Source organism: Stomoxys calcitrans, chromosome 3 (assembly GCF_963082655.1).
Source record: "Stomoxys calcitrans chromosome 3, idStoCalc2.1, whole genome shotgun sequence".
Taxonomy (NCBI): Eukaryota; Metazoa; Arthropoda; class Insecta; order Diptera; family Muscidae; genus Stomoxys; species Stomoxys calcitrans.
The window spans coordinates 109,974,214-109,999,338 of record NC_081554.1 but is presented as its reverse complement, the minus strand read 5'-3'; the positions used below and the strand labels follow the sequence as shown (position 1 = coordinate 109,999,338).

At 36.6% G+C, this 25,125-nt stretch overlaps 1 protein-coding gene and 2 long non-coding RNA genes across 3 annotated transcripts; all 3 read right to left on the bottom strand.

The window, feature by feature from the left end:
• Positions 1-5,659: 5,659 nt before the first annotated feature.
• Positions 5,660-7,713, bottom strand: LOC106088829 (TBC1 domain family member 20). The gene is made up of 4 exons (XM_013254523.2): positions 7,514-7,713; positions 6,633-7,414; positions 6,460-6,569; positions 5,660-6,395 (listed from the first exon to the last, which is right to left on the bottom strand). The coding sequence occupies exons 1-4, from the start codon at positions 7,569-7,571 to the stop codon at positions 6,182-6,184; spliced, it is 1,164 nt and encodes a 387-aa protein (XP_013109977.1). The 5' UTR covers positions 7,572-7,713; the 3' UTR covers positions 5,660-6,181.
• An 8,472-nt stretch (positions 7,714-16,185) lies between these two features.
• Positions 16,186-17,588, bottom strand: LOC131995683 (uncharacterized). Its single transcript, XR_009397549.1, has 3 exons — positions 17,387-17,588; positions 16,701-16,824; positions 16,186-16,609 (listed from the first exon to the last, which is right to left on the bottom strand). It is a non-coding gene; the product is annotated as an uncharacterized LOC131995683 (long non-coding RNA).
• Positions 17,589-23,276: 5,688 nt separating this feature from the next.
• LOC106088830 (uncharacterized) lies at positions 23,277-25,016 on the bottom strand. Its single transcript, XR_001221509.1, has 3 exons — positions 24,827-25,016; positions 24,182-24,759; positions 23,277-23,731 (listed from the first exon to the last, which is right to left on the bottom strand). It is a non-coding gene; the product is annotated as an uncharacterized LOC106088830 (long non-coding RNA).
• Between the last annotated feature and the right edge of the window lie 109 nt (positions 25,017-25,125).

Here is a 25,125-nt window from a genome sequence, read left to right as displayed (position 1 = left end):
TGGAAAGATTTTGGGAGATGGAGGAAGTATGTGAAGATGACGACGTCAAGGAAGATCGATGCGAGCAGCTCTTTACAACAACAACAACAATAAATGAGGATAAGAGATTGGTGGTGAGATTGCCGTTTAAGGAGGATATCGAGTTGGGCGCATCAAGGAAAATGGCGTTAGCACGTTTTTTAAATCTTGAAAAAAGATTGGAAAAGGATGAAAAGTTACAGAAACAATATTGTGCTTTTATGAAGGAGTATTTGGAGATGGGGCATATGAAAAAGGTCTCAAGAAGAAATAGTGGAAAGTACTATTTACCACATCAAGCGGTGATAAGAGAAAGCCATCTTACAACAAAAGTTCGGGTGGTATTTGATGCTTCAGCCAAGACATCGAATGGTAAAAGCTTAAACGACGTACTTGAAATTGGTCCAAAACTACAACAAGATATATTTCAAATTCTATTGAAATGGCGATTATGGAGATTTGTCTTGGTAGCGGATGTGGAGAAAATGTATCGACAAGTGTTAGTAGCAGATAAAGATCAGTCATACCAATGCATATTGTGGCGCGAGAATAAACATATGCCAATTGAGGAGTTTGCGCTAACGACTGTTACCTACGGAACAGCATGTGCTCCATTTCTGGCAAAACGAGCTCTAATTGAAATTGGAAAAGAGTGCAGCGAACGGAATCCAAAGATTCAAGCCATCATAGAAAATGATTTTTACATGGATGATTTGATGACAGGTGCTGATTCAGTACAGGAATGCATTGGAATTCATCATGACATCAGCCAACAATTGGATAAGTTTGGTTTCAAGCTGCGTAAATGGATGTCTAATGAAAATGACATATTGGAAGCAATACCAAATGTTGGCGAAAATGAAGTCATTAGGATTGAGGAAGGCGAAACAATGAAAACGTTGGGTGTTCAATGGGATCCCCATACAGATAATTTTGCTTTCTATTTTCAGATCATTGAAGATAACAAGTTGACTAAGCGGAAGGCGCTTTCCACACTGGCCAAGATATATGATCCTTTGGGTTGGCTGGCTCCTGTAACCATTCTAGCCAAGCTATTCATTCAGCGACTATGGGTAATGGATATGGCATGGGACGACCAGTTAAGCTCTGAGATGATAAAGGAATGGGATGTCATCATGAGGAAATTGCCCGACTTAGCAGAAATCCGAATACCGCGTTGGTTGTCTACCTCATCACTAATGGAAATAGAACTGCATGGTTTTGCTGATGCTTCGGAAAAGGCGTACGCAGCTGTCATATACATCCGGGCCGCAAACAAAGTTACGTTGGTAGCAGCAAAATCTAAGGTAAACCCAGTGAAAAATAGGAAAACACTGCCAAAACTTGAATTGTGTGCAGCGCATCTGTTGGCTAAATTGATGCTTAATGTGGAAAAGTTAATAGTCCAAAAACAACAGAAATATTTATGGAGCGATTCAACTATTGCTCTAGCATGGATCGCAAAGGCTGAAAATATTAAAGACAAATTTGTTCGGGTTAGAGTAGAGGAAATTAAGAAGTCTGTTCCTGGTGCCGTATGGGGTCATGTGCGATCCAAGGAGAATCCAGCGGATGCTGCATCAAGAGGGATGAAGCCAGAGCTGCTAAAAGGAGATGAGTTATGGTGGAGTGGTCCACATTGGCTGCTGGAGAAAAACAATTGGCCCATATCGACGGTTCAACCCTTTGTTGGAGTTCTAAAGGAAAATAAACAGGAAGACGATGTCATCATGCAGTTAATTACGAGGATTTCTAGCTACAAAAAACTCATAAGAATTATAGCATATGTGCGAAGATTTATTGAACGTGCTCAGCGTAAACCAGGAAAAAATGAATTAACTGCGGAAGAAATAAACGAGGCAGAGCAATTAATAATTACGAGCGTGCAGGCAAACCAATTTTCGTTAGAGATTTCGTGTCTAAGGAATGGCAGCGAAGTACCGACGAGGAGCAAGATATGTGGACTAACACCGTTCATTGATGCAGCTGGAGTGTTGAGAGTTGGAGGCAGGCTGGAGAATTCTGGTTTAAGCTTCAACAGAAAGCATCCAATTCTATTGGGGAAAGGTTGTCTGGTGGATCGAATAATTGATGGCATCCATACAGAAACGCTACATGGAGGTGCGAAACTCATGGAAAATGAACTACGCAGCAGATATTGGGTGATTGGTGCCAAAAATGCCATCAAGAGAGCAGTTCGGTCATGCGTCAAATGTTTGCGTTATAGGCGAGAAACTGCGGCTCAATTAATGGGTAACCTACCAGAAAGCAGAGTTTGTGTGTCTCATCCATTTGATCACACAGGAATTGATTATGCAGGTCCTATTCAAATGAAGGTGTCTAAAGGAAGAGGACAGCGAGCTTACAAAGGATACATAGCTGTATTTGTTTGTATGGCAACCAAAGCATTACATTTGGAGGCAGTCAGCGATCTAACAACAGAAGCGTTTTTGGCTGCGCTACGGCGATTCTTCAGTAGAAGAGGAAAAAGTAGCCATATATATTCGGACAATGGCACTAATTTCGTGGGAGCGGCAAGACATCTGGATAAAGAGTTCGTCAAAGCGGTGCAGCAAAATTCAGACGTGGCTCATATATTAGCATCTGAGCGAATACAGTGGCACTTTATTCCGCCCGGAGCTCCTCACTTCGGAGGATTGTGGGAGGCTGCCGTGAAGTCTGTGAAGCACCATTTGAGACGGGTTGTTGGTGAAACGAAATTAACGTATGAGGAAATGGCAACGTTTTTGTCGCAGATAGAAGCTGTTCTCAACTCTCGTCCCTTGTGTCCACTCAGTGAGGACAACTGCGAGATTTTAACGCCAGGACACTTTGTAGTCGGAAGACCATTGCTAAGTATTCCAGAAAGAGGCGTGGAGAATAAACTGGGATCTTTAGACAGGTGGAAAATAATTCAAAGAATGCGGGATGATTTCTGGAAACAGTGGCGCAATGACTATCTGAGTAGTCTTCAGCAGAGAGTAAAATGGAAAACTCCAGTACCAAATATCAAGGTTGGACAGATGGTGATAGTGAGGGATGAAAATACTGCTCCTGGAAGGTGGCCTTTGGGAAGTATTGCGGAAGTACATAAAGGCAAAGATGGAAAGGTTCGAGTCGCTACAGTAAAGGTCGCTAAACAAAAGGGGTTGTTAAAACGGCCCATACACAAGTTATGCCCGCTGGAGATATTCGCTAATGGTGGTGAAAAGGAAGCCGACATTGAAGTGTCGCAGACATATATTTGCAAATTACCTCAAAAAAGAAAAATAAACGTAGCAATGATGTTATGGATGATCATGGCAATGATGGCAAGTGTTCAATCGATGTCAACCTCAATTACCGGCGGTGCGATAAAAGAATTGGGAAATGACACAATCATTTATATGGATAAAATTGGCAGAATCAACCGAGTAACATCGTCATGGAACCTTATGACATATTTCGATCTGCACGGGTATTTTGTCACGGTGAATCATCTGGATAAGGGTCTAGAAGCGTGTAAATCATTATGTGTTCGGCTGAGATCGTTCGAGCAGCAGTGCGACACGCAGATGGATATTATGACGAACAGACTGAACACTATAGATGAGAACCACTTGTTACTCTCACACAAAAAACGTCAACGAAATAAAAGGGCTCCTTTAGAGTTTGTTGGGTCTCTTTTCCACATTCTTTTCGGAGTAATGGATGCGGACGACAGAGAGAGTATGGAAGCAAATATGAAAAATGTACTTGAAAATCAGCACAACTTGAAATATTTGGCTGAGAAGCAAACGTCTGTGGTGGAAGCAACGCTTAATGTGCTGAAAAAGACCACGGATGAAATAAATGGACAGTTTAAAGAGCTGAATGAGAAGGTGCAAAACATAAGTCAGATGCTGAACACTGACTATTCCCTCTGCAAAAAGGCGATGGACTTCTTCGCGGTAGCCGATCAACTTAGCAGCTTGTTTACTGAAGTGGAACATATTCAAGCCAGGGTAATTGGCTTATTAATTGACATCAACCATGGAAAAGTAAATCCAAATTTAGTACGGCCAAACCAGTTGCAGGCAGAGGTGATGAAAATAAAGGATCAGCTACCTAAAGGACTAAGGTTGCCTGGTGAGAAGGACAATGTGTTGCAGGCAATATACAAGGTGATGACGGCGCATGGTCTGCTGGTGGAAGAAAAATTAGTGATTGACGTGCAGATTCCCTTGGTAGAAAAATCATCAGCAGAAATATTCCGCGTCGTACCACTGCCGATGGTGAGAAACGGAACCGCAATGGTAGCAGCTTTAAGACAGCAGTTCCTGGCCTACAACTATGAAATGGATGCTTATCATCTACTGTCGCAGTCATTGATGAACCAATGTCAGCTAACTGGTGAAGATGAATTTCTTTGCAGAGGCAACTGGGCCTGGGAAGACGCCAACGATCATTCATGTGAGCTAGCAGCGCTTAAGCCAACAAGTAAATATGGCTGCCAGTTTTTGAAGACTCAGAACAGGAATTTTTGGATTGAGCTGAAGACAAGAGGGTCATGGTTGTTTAAAACTAAAGATCAAGTTTCGGCCCATATTCTATGTGCTGAGCGCACTAAAGGAGTATTTGAATTACCAGGCCTAGGTATCATCACTCTCCAGCCTGGGTGTACTGCTAGGATTGGACGAACCGTATTAACTGCGTCACAAGAAGCAAAAACTGAGATGTCCTATAATTCCACATCATATATCTTGAGAGAGGTGAAGGACATAGCGATGGTGGACGAGCTAAACTACAATAAAATCGATCATTCGTCAACGATTCAAGGATTGGAGGAAGAAATTAAAATGATGAAGGCGAATCCGATCCACCTTAAGGAGCTATCATGGCATCACATCAGTGGTCATATTTCACTAATCTTAATAATATTATTTTTAAGTTATGTAATCTATAAGTATTTAACAAGAGAAAGTAACATAGTTGTTGTTCGTCCTCGGGATGTTTAGATTTTAACATATATATTTGAATTACAGTCCATTTTGCTGAATTTTTACAGTTTATAAGTAGAGCTATTTCATAATTAGTTTTGGCCGCCCGCAGAATGTTTAGATTTCTAAACATGGGATATTAGTTGATGTGTGTCATGGAAATGTTTTAGCCTTGAGAACGAATAGATAAGATACTTTCCATTTTTTGTTTATTTTCATGAGGAACCCTCGTGTTCCCGTATTCCCTCAGTTTAGCTGCACCAAGGCAACCAAAAACCCCACACGAGCTGCTAAGTCAGCGCATTGGACACCTTATTCTAGACACCTTATTCATTTGGTTGCACCCAAACCAACTACTTACAACCATTCATGGGAAACCTTCATGCTCCCGTATTCCCACAAGTAACACGAGCCGCCTATTCAACACCCCACTACAGGTTAATAGCCCAATATTCTACACGGGCCACTGTGTCAGCAAGAAATGCAATGGCAACGTTGGCAGAGCGACAGCGGCGCAACATAATGTGGTGGCTTAGTTTTAAGTAACAGCATTATTGTAAGCTCAGTTTTTAACTCATACTCAATGAATAAAGTTTAATCCAGTCATTAAAAATAATTTATAAGGATGAGATTTTGAAGAAATAAATGAGTATCAAAAAAGTACTCCGGGATTAAACTCGTTTTATTCAGCGATAAACCGGTTATTTTTCCCCAATTCGACGTATGTGATACCAAAAATATAAAGAATTTTCGGCTTTGACAACCATACCATTTTTTAATAGCTTCGACTATTATATTGCCAACCGGAATAATATCAGAATGAATCAATCTGAATACTTACAACGATCTTGGCTACACAAAAACGATATTCTTTTTCCCCTAAATCCGATGTCGATCATTTACACATTTGTGAAAATTATTTGAAAAAAAATCACTTTTTTTACATAAAATAGTTACATCTTATTAAACGTCAACAATGCTATTAACTTGGGCCACTGCGAAAAATAATACATGTATTCTAATAATTTGCTTACTTTAAATGCTTATGTTGAGATACTTAGAGAAGTGCAAGAGAAACGAGAGTTGCATTTGAAAAAGCACTTCAAAATAAGTTAACACAATGACAATCCAATCACTACGCCGCAATATGGTGGACCTGCATGTCTGAGCGAAAGTTTAACATATGGCAGCATTTTTTGTAACACTCAACTGATACCAGTAGATAAGGTCTGGTTTTTATAGTAGTATGCACAAAATCCAACAAAGATGGAAAATGCTGTCGTAACAAAAAACGCCTTTGGTGTTACCATCTGGCGTAGCCAATGATTAAGCACATAACTCCCTTTGGTGTGGGAACTACCAAATGATCGCTTGCGCCTTTCCAAAGCTAGTCGTTCTTCTCGTTGTCTTTGTTGTCTTCTACAAACACAGGCAAAAAAGTATATAAATATTTTTTTTCACAATTAGACTTGATATCACTTACTCTAATTTGATCAATTTTTCCACTTCCTTTTCAATGACACTCAGGGAGTACTTTTTGTAAAGACTAGATGACACTTTGAGGAGATCTTCAATAGGCAAATCATCTGGTAGCTAAAGCAGAAAAATAAATGAAGTACTTATTATACTTTAGTACAAAATGATCCAAATTCTTACCTTTGAGAGAAGACAATGTATCGATGCCATGTCACAGTCTTCAGCAAGTATTTCTTGAGATCTGTATAAAATGATTGCAGCAGTAACGAAAATGGGTGAATAAATTGGAGATGCCAAAAAGTAGTCATATAGTCTAACAACTGATTTGTAAGAGTTTAAACTGTGACCAAACCATGTCAAATACCACGGTAACGCGAATAATGTACCAACAGATGATTTTTGCAAAAACTGAAATAGATTCGGATTCTCGAAATTAACGATAGGCCATATAAACATGAGCCTTCTCTGAGTTAAATCCATAGTTTCTTGCATGCATTCACAAAAATGGGTTATTGAAAGCTCTTCCATTACTGCAAATGCAACTTCCTCACCAACAACTAAAAGAAAAGTCACCGCGACATCATGATATCCCTGGTAATATCGTAAATATGGATATTTGTTTATAACTCTTAATATTAAGACCGTCAACTGATCTTGGAGAGCAATACGTTGTTCATAAGGTATACCAGGAGGGAAACGTTTTAGTGAGCGGTTAACGTCTAACACAACTTGATTATATTCCGGATGACTTTGAAGTTCGCTCAACTTTGGCGCTCGTTCCAGCGTGGAAACGTCAACACCCACAAGAAGGGGCCACAGAGATCTTCGAAGTTCGTCTGTGACCAGACCATAATCGGTTATGGCTAAATTTCTCAAGACCTCCAACGAAATTTGTTCTTGCTTCTTATTCAATAAATGTTGGATGTATTCCCGCTTTGCTTTTTCTGCGAGACTTTCTGGACCTATACAAAAAGGCTGCTTAATTATATTTGTTCATTGATTTACATCTGAAACTAATTTCGAAATATTTGAAGACCAGTTCAGATCAATAAAAAACTCACGCTTGTCGAAACTAAGTTCTTCTGGCTTATTTATTTTTATAATGTCCTCTTTTGACATGCTTATTTTTCTGTTTGCGATTTAGTCACCAGCTTCCACGTCTAAATATTTTAATAAATCAGATTATTCCCAAAAATTAGTAATTCAATGATTAAGCCAGCTGTGTTTTATTATAATCGTTTTCGTTTAATAGATAGTAAAATACGATATGCGAAATCATCGATATATCGGTGGTACATAAGTGGAGATTACACGGTACATCTAACTATTATTTATCGTCGTGTGTACGTGTTGATTACAGTTTTTGCCAAAAACGGTACATCGATTTTCTCTTTACGTAATGATTACACACTTATTTGTAAATGGTAAGCTATGACTGATGGTTTTGTGTACATGTGACGCATACACTTTTGCTTTTACCAATACTATACAATGACGATGCATCAGATGTGCCATGTAAAGTCTGCATTACAGTTTCTCCCAGAGACACTAATAGCCATGACATAATTACCAGGTAGTGTACCGTAAACAGCACTTTCTCGCGAAGTGCATTATCTGTCAACGAGTTTTGGTTGTGTATGTGTATTATAGTTAAGAACAATAACACACAAACAACGAAAAATTGCGCGAACTAGTAACATACGCAAAATCAGAGTTGCACTAATCGCTGATTGTGACAGATAGTGCACTTAATATTTTGTTGTTGGGCAACGAATATATCTTGCTAACAGTCTTAAGGCTGGTACTAATTTCGTTTTCCACAGTTGAAAACACACATTTTTCTCGGTTACTTTTGTTAAACACTACAAAAATCTCAATGAAAACATAATACTTTTATGACTATTTTTTTCATAAGTAATAAGAGAATGTCCCACTGAATGATATCACCAAGTTTTTTCCTTCAAAATTTAGTATCTAAAAAAAGTAGTCACGGAAAAACGTCGCGAAAAGCGAACATAGTACCAGCCATTATTCACAAAATAATATAAAATAGGTTTATAAACCGAAAACAGACAAATTTTGTCTCTTTATTGTTCACAAACGAATAATAGCCCATTTTTCCTAAAAAAAAAAAACTATTTTAAATTTGAAAACGTTATTATATGCCCAACCCTAACAGTTCAATAATCCTATTTTTATGTACATTCAAAAAAATTACAAAATGGGTTACAGATGAAAATTTATATTAAGTCAACAGCCAATGAATCATTGTCACAGAGCACAACAATTCGATTTCCGACTATGCGAAGAATTCCTGCCAATTTTGTTCACAAAATTTTATTGATAAATTATTTTTTTATTCTTTAATATAAAATAGCAAAAATTGTTTCTGTACTGACTCAATTTTATTTCTGTGAATAGTGCCAACCGGATCCCAAACAACGGATCCATATTCAAGTGTACTTCGGACAAGAGAAATATAAAAGTTCTTAGTAACTGAAAGATCATCAAATTCTTTACTCCATCTTATATGTTGTCTAAAATTTAATTTACGATCTAAGAGGATGCCAAGATCTAGAAAAGTATCTTCTATGTCAATTTCACAACCCTTAAGATGATAACTTTTTGACAAGTGTTGCGTTCTACAGAAAGACATTAATTTACATTTCGAGATAGAACTAGAGAAACATGTAAATAAAAATGTACCATAAAATTTACGCAACACCTCCTTAATATTATTAGATTTTAATACATACTGCCAAACGATATTGGATAAAAAGAAAACTATTTAATTTTACATAATCTGTTTTAGGAAAAAAGTAGGCTCTATCGGTCTTGACGACTTGCTTAATAATTTGTTCTGAGTTTTGAATATACGACTAACTTGAAACATACCATAATTAAGCAAAGGTTAAATTTTATCACTACTAACAACATTAGCAAAAAATGGGTTGATAACATTGCTGTCAATCTGTTTATTCCACGAAATTGATGGAAGTAAGAAATAAGAGGATTTAGATAACTTAAAAACAGATATCATAGCAGATAAATGACTATCATAAATAGTAGAAAAAGAATTTGGTGGGATGTAGGAGCATGTAACAAATAAAAAGGAATTCTTTATAACTACTTTCACTGCTAAAAATTCAATATTATCAATATTAGGTAAGTGAATTTTATCAGAAGTAAATTCTAAAAAAAATTGCAATCAAAACTCCTCCAGCTTTTTTTGACTTACTATTACGGTTACATCGAAAAATTTGATATTTTGAACATAAAATTTCAGAGTAGTTAGTATTACATTTGAGCCAAGTTTCAGTAAAAATTATAATATCATAAATAACAAAACTATCAGTGTACAAGGAAGATAATTTCTAACATTCTGGTAAAGTGCAGATAAAAAATAATTAGGTGGAGTAATTAGTTTTTTGGAGTTTCAATCGAGGATGAAGGTAAAACTACAAAATAAATTTGTGAACAACGGTTCAAGGTAGTCAAAAAGTTGGATTTACCACGTATTCAACAACGTCTTCCGGTACCAATATTTTAAATGAGGCTATTCTACGCTTCTCAACAAATTGAAATTTTATAACTTCGACAATAACATTTTTGTTCAGTTTCCATTTTACGTACGATACGAGTTCATCAGATGATGTTTTACCAGCGAAACGCGAAGCAAAAATAGTATTTTTTTGTCCATTAAAGATAGATGTTACGGGAGTTGTAGATGGTATTGTAACAGGTGACGTAGCAGAAGAATAGAATATATTGGATTCAGAAGGTATTGTGTTCACTGCATCCTTACCATTTGGGATGAGGTTTGCAGTTGGAAACTAAAAATGTGTAGAAGCGCTATTTACGGCGGCTTCAGTTGTTCCACCCCACGTTGATAGAAGGAACTGAAGTTGTAGATTTAGTTGAGACGATATTATTGACATCAATGGGGTTTTTCTTTTCCTTAATGAGTCGAAAGGTGATTTTAGATATTACTCAAGATAAGCGCCATTAGTGAACATATCTTTATATATCGCAAACTTTTCAACAACAAGTTCATGACTTATGACTTTGCATTCTTAAAAAATGTGAAAAATTCAGCATCATAAATTTTATATATTTGGACAGCACCAACGAAGTCCTTTATACTCAAGTAAGTTGTCTACAGTGCGGGCGGCTAACCCCACGTACTTCAAATGATATAATGATAAACAAAGCCAACATATCAATTTTGCAGTTCGACTTGGAGCAACTCATTATTATAACATTCAATCCCTAGTGGGGTTTAAGTAGCAGAAGTGAATAAAAGTGGCTTTTCGAGACAGCAAACAAATTACAAAAAAGCTTAGCGTGTTCAGCAACCTTTGGTGTGGTGAGTAGAGTAGAGCAGAGTTGACAAATAAAGGATAGACACAGAGCAGCAACGATGACGACAGCAATTACAACAACACCGAGGTAAGACAATGCTTTGATGGTTTGCTCAAGAGAGTACAATAACATATTAAGGAACAAATATGCTCTTACTCTTGATTGCAAAGAACAAACAGCAAATAAGAAAACACAATCAACCACGAAATTAAGAAAAACCCTTCATAAATTTGCACCACAGCTGGTTAAAAGCGTTTTCAAAAATTTGTGAAACACAATGATACCTGTTTTTGTATCTTTTGAGCTGGTTTTTAGTAACTTTTAATTTATTTAACAACAGATATAGATGAGAACAGTATGCGTAAACAAAAACACGTCCGTGCGGCCAATAAATGTTAACGAACAACTTTGTTTAGAACATATTTCAACATGTCACGTTTAGGTCTAATAAAAAGATGAAATATCAGAAAGGTGGATTTTTTCATCCATAATGTACATTTTCATTCTTTGTTTTCGCTATTTTTGAATAAATTGAACATTTCAGTTAATACAAAATTTCATGAAATGCCAGGTATAGTAAACAAACAAACTCGGATCCCGAATAATAACCGGTTCGTGGAGCAGAAAAAACAAAAATGTTATTTTTGAAGATGCAGATTTTTTTTTGTTAAGTTATGTATTTTTTACCAAAAATCTAGTTTTGATGTATATTTCATACGTTATTACATTGAAAATGAGAATATACATGCTCATAATTCTTTTTTAACCCGGATTTCGGATATATTCAAATAGCCACTAAATGAAAATTACTATGGAAACAGAAAATAATGCTAGAACAAAACGAAAATTTGTTGATAAACCTATTTTAACTATTGGCTTATTATTAAACGTTTTTGAATACAAAATTTTAAAATGGATTTATTTATTATTTTTATTTATTAGACAATAACTGTTCAATATCAAAAGTGCATTTGAAACCAACAATAACTTCTTTTTATGAATAAGGCTGTAAGTGAATAATAATGTATCCAGCGACTTTTTAAAGAGGCACAAAGTGAAAATATTAGGAATAAACGAACGAAGCATGGCGAAACAATTAAAGGTGGTCTCATTTGTACAACAACCACAAATCATATGGTGCAATCTGCCGTCTTCCCATTAAGCTGATCGTCGTTTTACCAACACACGCAAACAAATTTGTCTGAGTATGTGTATACGTTTGCGTGCATGAGCGGACAATATGCGAGAAAGAAGATAACAACAAAGAGAACGCAAACAAAAATCTGACATTTTAATACCGTCAAACCCGGCAGTTTGCGTGAGACAACCTTTTTAAATCCGCCTTGCGAACAAAGCATATTTAGAGAACAGGAGATTTCAAGAGAACTGTGTATGAACAACAAATGTGATTTTGCATGTTTTCAATCTATTGTGGACATCTTTTTGCTTTAAGGCAGGTAGATAATTGATTTAGCTTTTCGCAATTATTTTCGCCGATTACTTTTTTAGTTAATAGATTTTAAAGCAGAAACAACTTGCCGACATTCCCTCATTACAAATTTTACATAAAAACAAACAAATTTTAATAAAATTGTTATTTTATTTGTTTAGTATTTCAAAGAAGTAATCACAAAAAAGGGGTTTCAATGTTGAAAAATTAACATAGTACTACCGGCCAAAACCTAACGGTCTTATTCATAAAACTTAATGAAGCTTGAAAATAGCTTTATTTGACAGTTCTATAAAGGAATTATACATGGCGAAACAATTAAAGGTGGTCTCATTTGTGCAGCAACCACAAATCATATGGTACAATCCGCCATCTTGCCATCAAGCTGATCGACGTTTTGTCAACCCACACAAAGAAATTTGCGAGCGTGTGCGTACATGAGTGCGTGTGAAAGAAGATAACAACAAAGAGAATGCAAACAAAAATATATAATCTTAAAACCGTCAAACCTGGCCGGCTGTTAACAGCTGTTTGCGTGAGACCACCTTTTTAAATCCGCCTTGGGTATTATGTATACTAAATTGGACACTTACAGAAAAATGTTTGCTGAAAATAGCAAACACTGTCTGCAGAATATTAGTAGTTAATTTTGCTATCATTGTAGCAGTAGTTCTGTTATTACAGCATTTGAACTGCAATTTAAGAGTAGCAGGTTTACTGCTGAAATGTCCGTTGTTAGCTGAAAATGGCTGCTGCTTAATTATGAAGGGAATGCTAGAAGAAAAAAAGAACACATATGTAAATGTGTGTCTCAGCGGATAATTATAATCACACCTGAATGTATACTTTCCATAAGCTTTTTTTAAATTTAGATGCCAGTCATGTACACATTAGTAGAGCAATAACAAAAAATGTGAGGCAGCTCAGACACATTTCGAAATGTATGCAAATAGATGGATCTGGTAGCTTTTTTACAGTTATATACCACATATTAAAATCATCTCTTCCAACAAAATGTCTAAAAAAATTCTAAAAAATCCTGAAGTAATCAAAACAAATAACTGGCAACCATAAAAATTAGCATATAATTTTTTTTCAGCAGACTTGTGTACCCAAAACAGCAGATTTTTTTAGTTGAAATAGCAGTAAGAAATGTTTACTAATACAGCAGCTCTATGTTTGCTGAAACAGCAGTAATGTCCGCTCTCTCATTTTCAGCAGACAAAAACTGCTGTTTTAGCAAACATTTTTGCTATTTTGAATATATGAAACACGTATTCGCGATAAATGAAACGCGTGATCATTCTTGTTTAATACAAAATCACAATCAATTTATTTATTAGGGGAAACGGCAATGCTCCGCCGTCTTACAGTTGCCATACTATATACAGATCTGTATTACATTACCATATTGTAACAAACTATTACGTATCCAAAACATCTCGGCTAACCTGACCATACAATCGACCTCGATTGTAACTTAAATCATAGTAATTCATCATCTAAAAATTCATAATCTTCATATTCACTCGTATCATCTTCATTACAATCACTAAGGCTGGCAGTGTTGCCCTCAGGATCTGTCAAGTTCTCCGTCCCTTCATCATGTTCCAACGGCATTTTCAATCGACTTGAGTCTACTATGCCGACCTAAGGCATCTGTGAGATCTGACAGTTGTCGACGTGCGATATCTCGTATCCGTCGTTGCCCAATTCCCTCTGAACGACGTATGACCCACGATATTTCGGTATAAGTTTGTTTTTCACCCCCGCAAACGTGTCAAAATTCTTCAAAACCACTAAATCCCCCGACTTGAACGTCCTGGCGGGCCTATGGTGGTTCCTAAAATACTCAAGGTTGTAGAACTGAGATCTCCTAATAGCCTCCGACGCCTCCCCTCTATTCGAGGTCCTTTGTTTGTGTGTACTATAGTTAAAAACCATAACAAACACAAATAACAAAAAATGGCGCAAACTAGTAACATACACAAAATCAGAGTTGCACTAATCACTGATTTTGACAGATAGTGCACTCAATACTTTGTTGTTAGGCTGCATCTACCAGTAAATGAATTTATCTTTGCTGTATCCAATAATGCAGAGCTGTAGCTCAATCTGTAAAAGAGTGTAGCATTTTGTACGTTTTGGTACCTAAATGTGCGAATTTCTAAAAAATCTTCGCCCGGTATATACTGTCAGGTTGTACCTGCACGCCAAATTTCAGAGCTCTGCTCAATCCGTAAAGAGAGTACCAAATAGTACAGCACTATACGTACGATTTACAATAAAACCTATCGCTATAGTCGACAATTACGTACTTTTTGCAAATTTTGGTACCAAAATGTATGATTTGTGAAAAAAAATCATTTAGTCACTCAATATATATTGGGTTGCCCAAAAAGTAATTGCGGATTTTTAAAAGAAAGTAAATGCATTTTTAATAAAACTTAGAATGAACTTTAATCAAATATACTTTTTTTACACTTTTTTTCTAAAGCAAGCTAAAAGTAACAGCTGATAACTGACAGAAGAAAGAATGCAATTACAGAGTCACAAGCTGTGAAAAAATTTGTCAACGCCGACTATATGAAAAAACCGCAATTACTTTTTGGGCAACCCAATATTTCCTAGTTGCACTTATATGCCTAATTTGAGAACTCTAGCTCAATGCGGTACTAAACGTACATTTTCCCATCTCCAGTAAGTATGGGCGACCGATTACTCCGTATGAAAGCTAGGTCAACCAAAAACCCTCAAATAGTGATTCCACTTATTAGAAATTCTATTTATATAAAGTCGTTTCTAAGTTAGAGTTGCTTGTTTCCGCTATCTTTACGTATTTTTTACAGTGTAAAAATGTATTCCGCCTAAAATTGTTCGAATATTTTAACCGTTTAGTACCTGCCCCTTAGTTACAATTGACCGACTTTCATTGCATCTTCATGTACAATTTTGTCGCTTACTATCATCACTGACCTCGTTAATTTCTTTTGGCAATTGTACTTCATAAATATATTTTTTGTGTATTACGGCTGGGGAGCCAATTTTGTTCGTATGGCTTATTGTATTAATTCGAAATTAATAAATAAATAAAATAAATCATTAAAGCAAAAATTCAGAGTTCTAGCTCTTAAATTAGGTTAGGTGGCAGTCCGCCATCAGGCTCACCTAGACGTTTTCGTCCATTGTGATACCATAGGAACAGGGAGAGGGGGAGATGCCTTCTACTTTCTTCCGTTTAACCATCCAGCTCTTCTAAAAAGCCCAATAACTTGTTCACATCCGTTAAATCAGACAGGTTCTGAAAGAAATGAGAACCTGAAGTGGAACTCCTTCTAACTGCTAATGCAGGACACACACACACTTCTTCGATGTCCCTACAGTTTCTGCAAAAGTCGTTGCTGGCAACCATCAGTCTGTCAGCATATTTTCCGATCAGACAGTGACCTGTCTTGACGGACACAATGAATGAGACGTCTGTTCTAGCCAGTCCTTCGGGCCTGGTCCTGGAAAACATAGCTTACATGTCGTAGAGGCATAACCACAGATTTCAGTTTTCCTGGAATGTGTAAGGTAGTTCCTAGTCTCGTAAGCTCGTCCGCTTTACAATTCCCTGAGACATCTCTGTGGCCCGGCACCCAGAACATGTGAATATTGAACAGTCATCTCGTTGAGAGATCTGCGACAGTCGAGGGCGGTTTTTGAATACAAGGATCTCCGCACTACACAGTCCAGTGGTTGGGTAACCTTCTCGATATGACCAGTTCTAGTTTTTAAGAGTACACCCCACAGATCACCTGGTCGTGTAACAGCTTTCATTACTTCCATTTGCTACTTCTGTTATGCCACTTTATGCTTTATGCAATTGAAGAATGCTCAATATATGGAAGCACAAATTTCTGAAATGCTTGAAACAGTCGATTGAATGGATTGGATAAAAAATTTTTATTGGGAAGCTTGCCGGATAAATACAATTCCATAATTACTGCTCTAGAAGTTCGTGGTGGTGATGATTTGACGTTGGATCTCGATAAAGAAAAACTCATTCAAGAATACAAGACAAGATGGAACTGTTGTCAAGAAAGTTAGTCACTAAGTAGTGTAGTGAAGATGATAAATAAATCAACTTTAAAATGATATGGATGCGGTTAGATGAGTCATATGAAGTTTAGCTAAGAAGACATCAGATAAAATGGACACAAAGGTTTGTAATGAATTTTGCATGAATTCTGGGGACAAATTGAGCTAAGACAAGAGGTAGATTGATTCTGGAGCGAGCTCCCATATGAGCAATGATCATCACTTCTTCACATCTTTGAATACAGAAATCGGCGGTGATATTTACCTTGCAAATGGAAAGATTATTGAATCAAATGGATCTGGTGACGGAGTATTATACTGTAATGGAATGAAATTGACAATTAAAAACGACTTACATATATGTTCCGGAATTAGAAAGTAATTTATCTGTTTCGATAGTTGAATTACAATCTGCGTCTGATAGACTGGTTCCTTGGCTTAGGGAGATATTCTCTGAGGGTATCAGGGTGTCATATATACCTGTGGGATGGAGGGACACGAAGGTCATTTTCATTCCGATAGCAGGAAAATCTTGCCAAACAAAGGCGGACGATTTTCGCTCAATTAGTCTGTCATACTTAATGCTAAAGCCACTTGAGAGGTTGATAGAAATATATCTTAGGGCAAAAATCCCTGGAGATCGCCCGTCGCGGCAGCAGCATGCGTATAGTAAAGGAAAATCCACTAAAACAGTCCTTCGCGACCTAGTCGGCTACATAGAGGGTTATCTCGCATAGAGGGTTATGTCGGCTACATAGAAGGTTATCTCGAAAACTATCGATATTCGCAACATTCGATATTTCTCAAAAAATATCTATAACTATCGATGCTATCGTTAATTAAAGTAACTTTAAAGCAAAAAAAAACTACATTTCAGTCTCAAGTTCCTAGTTTTTGCAAAATAAAACAAGAAAGGAAAGAGTTCAAAGGAATATAGACAAGTTGACCGACGAACCGTCAATGAAGCGTGCTAGGAAAAGTTATAAATGGTCCGTCTGCCTCAAGGAACTCAGAGTCAAATTAGACATCAGTTCATACATACTGCTGGAACGCCGTGATTTTTGCGGCAACTGCCATCGCCAGGAAGTTAACCTAAAGAACCACATAACATCGGCCCAATGAATTCGCTTGCTTGTCCAAAACCCTTGCCCTCAAGGAAAGACTTCGGTTACATGCAAGTCCACGCGAGTACACGAGTCCGCAATAATATTTTAATGCCTATTGACGCCTTCAAGCAGTTCAAATGTGAGAAATGTTCATCGCGCTTTTCTAATCCGTCAAACTTGAAAGCTCACATGCAGGGCCCGAAGTATTTGCTATTGAGAAAAAATTAAATTAAATTTTTTCTAAACAAAACATTTCAAAACATTTTAAATTGACAAAATTAAATTTTTAATAATATCTACAGAGACAACATTTTGATCAGACCATGACCATTTTAAAATTATGTTTATTATGTAAAAAATTTTAATAAAAATTTTTTAAACAAATTTTAATGAAATTTTTGCTAAACAAATTTTAATGAAATTTTCTCTAAAGACAAAATTTCAGTTTGATTAAATATTTTTTAAAGTTTTTGATTATGCTTCTCTGTCTCAAATAGAAACATAAACAGTATGTAAAATCAAAAAAGAAAATAAAAGAAAAATAAAAAAACTTCTTTTTATTTCCTAATGTTTTTACAAAAAATTATTTATATAATATTTGATGGATTTAATTACATTGACATAAAATAGCACCTGCTAGCTTATCGCCATAATTTTTTTTTAATATAGAAAACATCAAATGCAACAATACTCTAATATGTATTCCAGAAATCTTACTCCTAAGAATTTTGAAAAAAATTTTTGCTGGATATTTTTTAAAGTAAGAAATTGCCGAATTTCGACAAGGCAGTACCGGCAGTACCAAGTAGCGATCAAAAGTTTAAAAAAAATTGAGGTATCTTTACCAATTATAAAGTAACAGAAGAATTTTGGCAATTTTCTATTTTGAAAAAACGTGGGATTACTTGTTTATTTTCACATTTGTTGCCAGACATTTGCGCCCTCTAGTAAATCAAAAGGTCAAGATCCATGATCGGTTTATATGGCAGCTATATCAGGTTATAGACCGAATAAAACCAAACTTATCACGGTTGTTGAAAGTCAGAACAAAATACCTCATGCAAAATTTCAGCCAAATCGGATAGGAATTGCGCTCTATAGTGGCTCAAGAAGTCAAGATCCAGGATCGGTTTATATGGCAGCTATACCAAACATGGACCGATATGGACCATTTACAGTCCCAACCGACCTACACTGATAAGAAGAATTTGTGCAAAATTTCAAGCGCCTAGCTTTACTCCTTCGAAAGTTAGCGTACTTTCGACGGACGTAGCTAGATCGACTTAAAATGTCATGACGATCAAGAATATACCTTATGGGGTCTTAGACGAATATTTCCAGGCGTTACAAACGGAATGACGAAATTAGTATACCTCATCCTATGGTGGAGGGTATAAAAGAAAGGATTCCAAGTTATCGTAAGCCGAATATTTAGAAAAATTTTCAGAAGGTGGAACTTTCCTCCTTCTGGTCGGTTACTTTTCGTTTTGAACTTTCGAAAAGCCTCTTTTTACCTCCTCTTTGTGCGATTTTTGTAATCTGTGCGACACCTTTGTAATCTGTGCGATTTTTCCTGTATTCTACAGTGTAATAGAATGGTTTTTCGCAACTTAAATTTCTACTTACGTTAAGTTTTTGTATGTACTTTTAAATGTTTTCAATTAAATTGTATAAACCGGCTCAACTACTTCACGAGCTAGGTTTGATACCAAAGTGTTGGATGTCTGTCCCGATTGTAATCTGGGACACCACATGTCACCAGGTCAACTGCCAGCCAAAGCTATTCCCCATAGAACAAGATCCCTCCGGATGTACCTCACCTTAGTCGCAGAGTACCTGAATCTGGATATTTAGCAGAACCGAAGACGAAAAGATGAACACAACTCACTGCTACAACAACAACACTAGAAGCACCTTTTGGTCTTTGTATCCCACGTGATTGCCTTATGATATGGGTCTATGAGTAGACAAATCTCTAAACGCACAACAATTAATGTTAATTTGGGAAGTACACAAAGCTAACAACGTCTTGAATATCTAGTTATATTTTCAAAAATATATTTTAATATGTAGTTAAGCACACTCCGCCAGATAGTATGAAATATGAACACTTATATATTTCCAGAAAAAAATGTCTGCTAGAAATTAATTAATTTCTTTCAATTCTCAATTTAACTTTTTTTAAGTTTTAAAGTCTTTTAATTGAAATTAACGAATTTCGAAACTTTGTCAAAATATCGAGGAAGTAGTTCTTTTCAGCAGGAGATAAAAGTTGCTTACAGTGGCATTTGTCTCCTTGGGAGGAGAGAATGTATAAACTGTAGATGTCAGAACTAAAATGGTAAATAGTTGTTGTTGTAACCGCATTTTCATGTGGAGGTGCCGATCCTCGCCAATCTCCTGTAGGTGAGCAAGCTCGATCCGGTCCAAAGGGCCGATCGCCGCGGGAACATGGTTGCCATTGGTTTTTTTAAGGCGCCAATACCTCGCCTTGTCATATCGAGCATCATACGGACTCAGCAATTGTGCTAGAGCCAGTGCCACCCGACCTCCCACTGCTATATGATGTTGTGGTCTGGTGGAGGGTGCTTCAAATGTCCACTTACTGCTCCATAGTCAATCGGATTCACAGGATGGCTTCTTCGTGCATCACAGCCGCATTGAGGACGACACCATCTGATGCACTCAATTTAATGCTACATCTACTACCTATTGACATTGTGGCTAGTCAAATTGCTGAGACTACTGATAAGGGAGCTTTCTATTTGGTCATGTGGCGGCTACAAACACTGTGTTATCCTTGATACAATATCCTATGTTCCAGGCAGTGTTGATTGCACCCTACCTGAGCCGTTTTTTGATAAAAAAAAAAATACTGTACCACCTGGTAGAAAAATTGGAACTACGATATCTCTGGTAATAGAAGTTACATAGATTTCTATACGGATGGTTCTAAACTAGACGACCAGGTCGGCTTTGAACCGGACATAGGTTACCCGGCCACTGCACTGTCTATCAAGCGGAGATTCTTGCAATTAAGGAAGTGGTGGAACGGCTAAGATATAATGTCATAACGGCGATTGGCATAAATATCTTCTCAGACAGCCGGGCGGCCATTAAATCCCTGGAGAATGTATTTCTGAACACAAAAACCGCCCTCGGCTGTCGCAGATCTCTCAACGAGATGGCTAAACAGTTCACAATTTACCTGTTTAGGGTGCCGGGCCACAGAGATATCCAAGGAAATTGTAAGGCGGAGAAGCTTGGATAATGGAATCTGCAGGTATGCCTCTAGCGACATGTAAGCTAAGTTTTCAGGACCAGGCCCGAAGGACAACGAATTATAGATGATCAAAAAGAGGGGGCTGTGAGCATTTGGCCTAATCTAGACTTAAAGAGGTCTACTACTTTGCTGTCATTGGCTAGAACAGACGTCTCAGTCATTGTGCCCACCATGACAGGTCACTGCCTAATCGGAAAACATAGTGACAGACTGAAGGTTGGCAGCAACGACTTTTGCAGAAGCTGTGAGGGCATTGAAGAAGAAGAGACTACAGAACACCATCTGTGTGTGTGTCCCGCACTGGCAGTTAGAAGGAGTTCCACTTTAGGTTCTCATTTCTTTGCGAACCTGCCTGATTTAGCGAATGTAAACATTCGGAAGTTGTGGCAATAAATATGTTCTTACCACGACTATAGCAGATATTGTATTGTGTACTTCTTAAGCGACAAAAATTAAGCTCTGGAAAAGATATGAGAATACGTCGAATAGGTTTTGAGAACTGATAGGGGTGGCGAGTTTAAAAACAAAGACGTTGATAAATATATGAAGAGCAAAGGAATTGTTCAACAATTTACAGCTCCTTATACACCTGAGCAGAATGGTGTAGCAGAGAGGAGAAATAGCAGTCTTATCGAGATGGCTCGTACAATGATGATTCAATCTGGTTTACATTTGAAATATTGGCCTAAAACAGTCAATGCTGCAAACTACTTGCAGAACAGGTTACCATCTTAATCAATTGGTAAGACCCCCTTTTAACTCTGATGCTCTAACCCCCCATCAATGGAATACATTAAAGCATTTGGGTGTGAAGTTTATTATCATGTCAATAAGAAATTTCGACAAAATTTTGACACTGTAGCAAAGAAAATCAGATGCAAATCAACAATCGAAGAAAATTCAGCAAGTGATCACACAGTTTTGCAAGATGAAGAAACAAATATCAGGAGATCTACAACTGCGAACAAAGGAAAGTTGCCCGCTAGATATGAGTGCAACAATGTGTCCATATTTGAGCCAATTACTTACAAGGAAGCTATTCAGCGTCCCGAAGCTGAATATGGCTTTATGCCATGGAAGATGAAATACAAGCAATGCATGAAAAAACACTTGGGAACTGATGCAATTGCCCAAAGGGAGAATAGCAGTATTGTGCAAATGGGTCTACAAAGTAAAGACTCTACCAATTGGAAGTTGCAGATATAAAGCGTGCCTTGTAGCAAAAGGTTTCTCGAAAAAATATGGCCAATACTACAATGAAGTTTTTGCACCGGTGGTGAAGCAGTCGACTTTCAGATTGTTGTTATCAGTCGCTCAGTCGGAAATGTTGACAACTACACGAAGGGTGAGAATGATAACATTGTATATTTGCTCGTTTACGGTGATGATATACATGTTTTTTCAAAAAGTCATGCACTGCTCCAAAATATTACAGATATTTCCAAAAAAAATTCAAGATAAATGATCTTGGTCTTTTAAAATTGTGCTTAGGAATACAAGTAGAAGAGAATGGTACATCAACAAAATTTTAAGATTATGATATGGCAAATTCAAAACCATCAAAAATGCCTATGGACGTCTGATACCCAAAAGCTGTCAAACAAAAAGATGTAAAGGAATCAAACTGTTTGTTTAGACGAGTAATAGGATCAGCGAGATATTATTGTCGCAATGTGTCATGTCCAACGAAAGTAGGCAGGACCGAAGTTAAAAGGATCATGAAATACCTGGATGGGATCAAACATCTGAAGCTTAATATAAATTGTAGAAACATGCAACTAATTGGAAATGCTGATGCGGATTTTGCAGGCGAAGTTAATGGTAGAAAATCCACAAGCGGTTACGTATTTCAACTTGGAACAGCCACAATTTCATACGCAAGTAGAAAGCAAAAACAAGTTACTTTGTCCTTAACTGAAGCAGAATTTGTTTCTTTGGCTAAAGCAATTCAAGAAATATCATGACTGCGAATGGCATTCAATGACACCAGCTTAACATAACAGATATCACCATGAAAGGATATAATCGAAATGTCTTCAAATTGTTAGATTCTGAGAAAATTGATCTTCGTACAAAACACATTGTCGTCAAGTGCTACTATGTACGAGAAGTTAAGCAATCAAATGAAGTCCAATTTGAATACTGCCCTACAGCAGAAATGTTGGCGGATCTTCTAACAAAACCTTTACAACATAACAAATTAAGCAAATTTGATCGAATGATTGGACTCGAATAATGATTTATTTTTTAAGCTGAGAAGGGGTGTTAAGGTATTAGTTATTTAACCTGTTATAAAAACACTTTGTAAAATGATGGCGGATCTTCTAACAAAACCTTTACAACATAACAAATTAAGGTAATTTAATCAAATGTTTGGACTCGAATAATGGTCTATTTTTTAAATTGAGAAGGGGTGTTAAGTTATTTGTTATTTAACCTGTCATAAAAACACTTTGTAAAATAGAAACATTTTTTCAATCACAATTGCTTTAATTTCTCTGTTGAAATATTTGGATACACAATTTTGTAAAAAAAAGTATTCATTCTGAATTCTATCGTTTAATAAACTCTTTTATCTGTTTACAAAATTTGAGTAAAAATATCACGTCAATGTTTTTTGGATAGATATAATCTTCCAATAAGTGCCACCTGGACTTTCACTGAGACTTTCCACTCGATGTCGCTGATTGTTTGCGACTGCAGTTACAGGTACTTCGTATGGAGCAATCCACTATCCGTAACCTGCGGACGCACGCGGTAGTTGTCAGCACATTGATTACAAAAAAAAAACAAAACGACTGAAGTACAGAAAGCTTACGAAGACAGGCGGCTATGGCTAAGCCGAATTAGGAAGAAGTTCAACCGTACACTGCATCACTACCACATCTATCGAACCACCACCTTGGGCCCTAATTCCTCTGGGAGTCGCTACCTCCTCGCCGCCGGCCGTGCTCAGTCCTGGGGCGGTTCTTTCCCGTTGGAAGTAGGCTTGGTTTCGCTGCCATAAAAGTAAAAATAAGGTAGCTTAAAAGAATAGTAAGTGAAAAGAAGAATAGCAAAGGTATTTAATAAAAGAAAAATTAGAGTGAAGCTAATCTCAGGAGCAGTCTAAGATGTAATTTGACTGCCATTCTCTACCCACCCAACCATGCTGACGAATTCTTCAGCCCATTTTATCTTCCACTACTGTATGTCCTTCACCTTTCGTGAGATATAAAAAATGTTTAAAACATCTTTATAATATATTCAAAAATTAATAGTAATCGATTTGTGGCTATTAAAGGTATAAAACTTAGTCCAATGAAAAGTGATTGTATTAAAGGTAATCTAAGTTTATACATAAGTTAAAACTAAACCTAGCATTTAGTATAGATAAGTGTCGTGAATTTGTGTTATTATAAAAATGTGGCATAAGCATAACAAATTAAATAATATTATGAAAACTCACCAGCTAATATCCATGATGTCCTAGGCCTTCAGACGTGGGATTTGAAATTGGGTGGTTATAAAAGTTAAGGCTTCAAATTTGCTTTGCTCGTGCACCAAAATAACATATAAATTTAATAATTGTCTTGTATGTAATAATGGGGAAAATAAGCTAAATTTATATACTATAAATAATTCTTGTTTTATCTCCAATTGAAAAAGAATGAGAATCCCCAGAATTCTTTAATTGACACAATTCGGTAATAGGGAAATGCTGTGTCCATTGAGCTCCAATAAAACTATGGACGGGAAGACTCTAGCATTTGATGTATTGATTTGACAAGTCAGGGTTTTAGGTCAATTTTGGGTTCATTGAGCTCTAATCAAACCATCGATTAGAAGACTCCGGTCTTGATATTAGTAGAATCAAAAATCTCAATAACCGCCTTTAAAAGGCATCAATTGGGCTTTGGGACCGATTATATAATAATTAGGGGATTGATGTCAAAGGAAATTTGGGACCAATACAGATAATTTGAGATTGGAGTTTTCCTCTTCTTTTGTTCGTGGACAGCGCCGATTCACAGAGGAATCGGCGATCTGCGATAAAATAACGGGGATGCAATTTAGAGGAAAGAACTTCAATATTTAAAGATTAAATGCTTACCCAAACAACAGGAAAATAAAAATTAGTTGAAAAATTAATTTCGTCGTCCGAAATTTTAAAATAAGATTTAGTATGCTTGTGATCCTTTTATCTCCTTAAAAATTATTCAATTAAATCTTCGAATATTTCTTTTTTTTTCGTATAAAATATTTTCTGGCACGTCTAACACCAATCGTCTTTCAAATTGAAATAAAAATGAAAATTTTCTGTATAGACATATAGACAGCTTTTAATTTCAAAGCACATTATGTTTTAATAAATAAAACAAAAATTTAATAAAATTTATTATTTCCCAACAA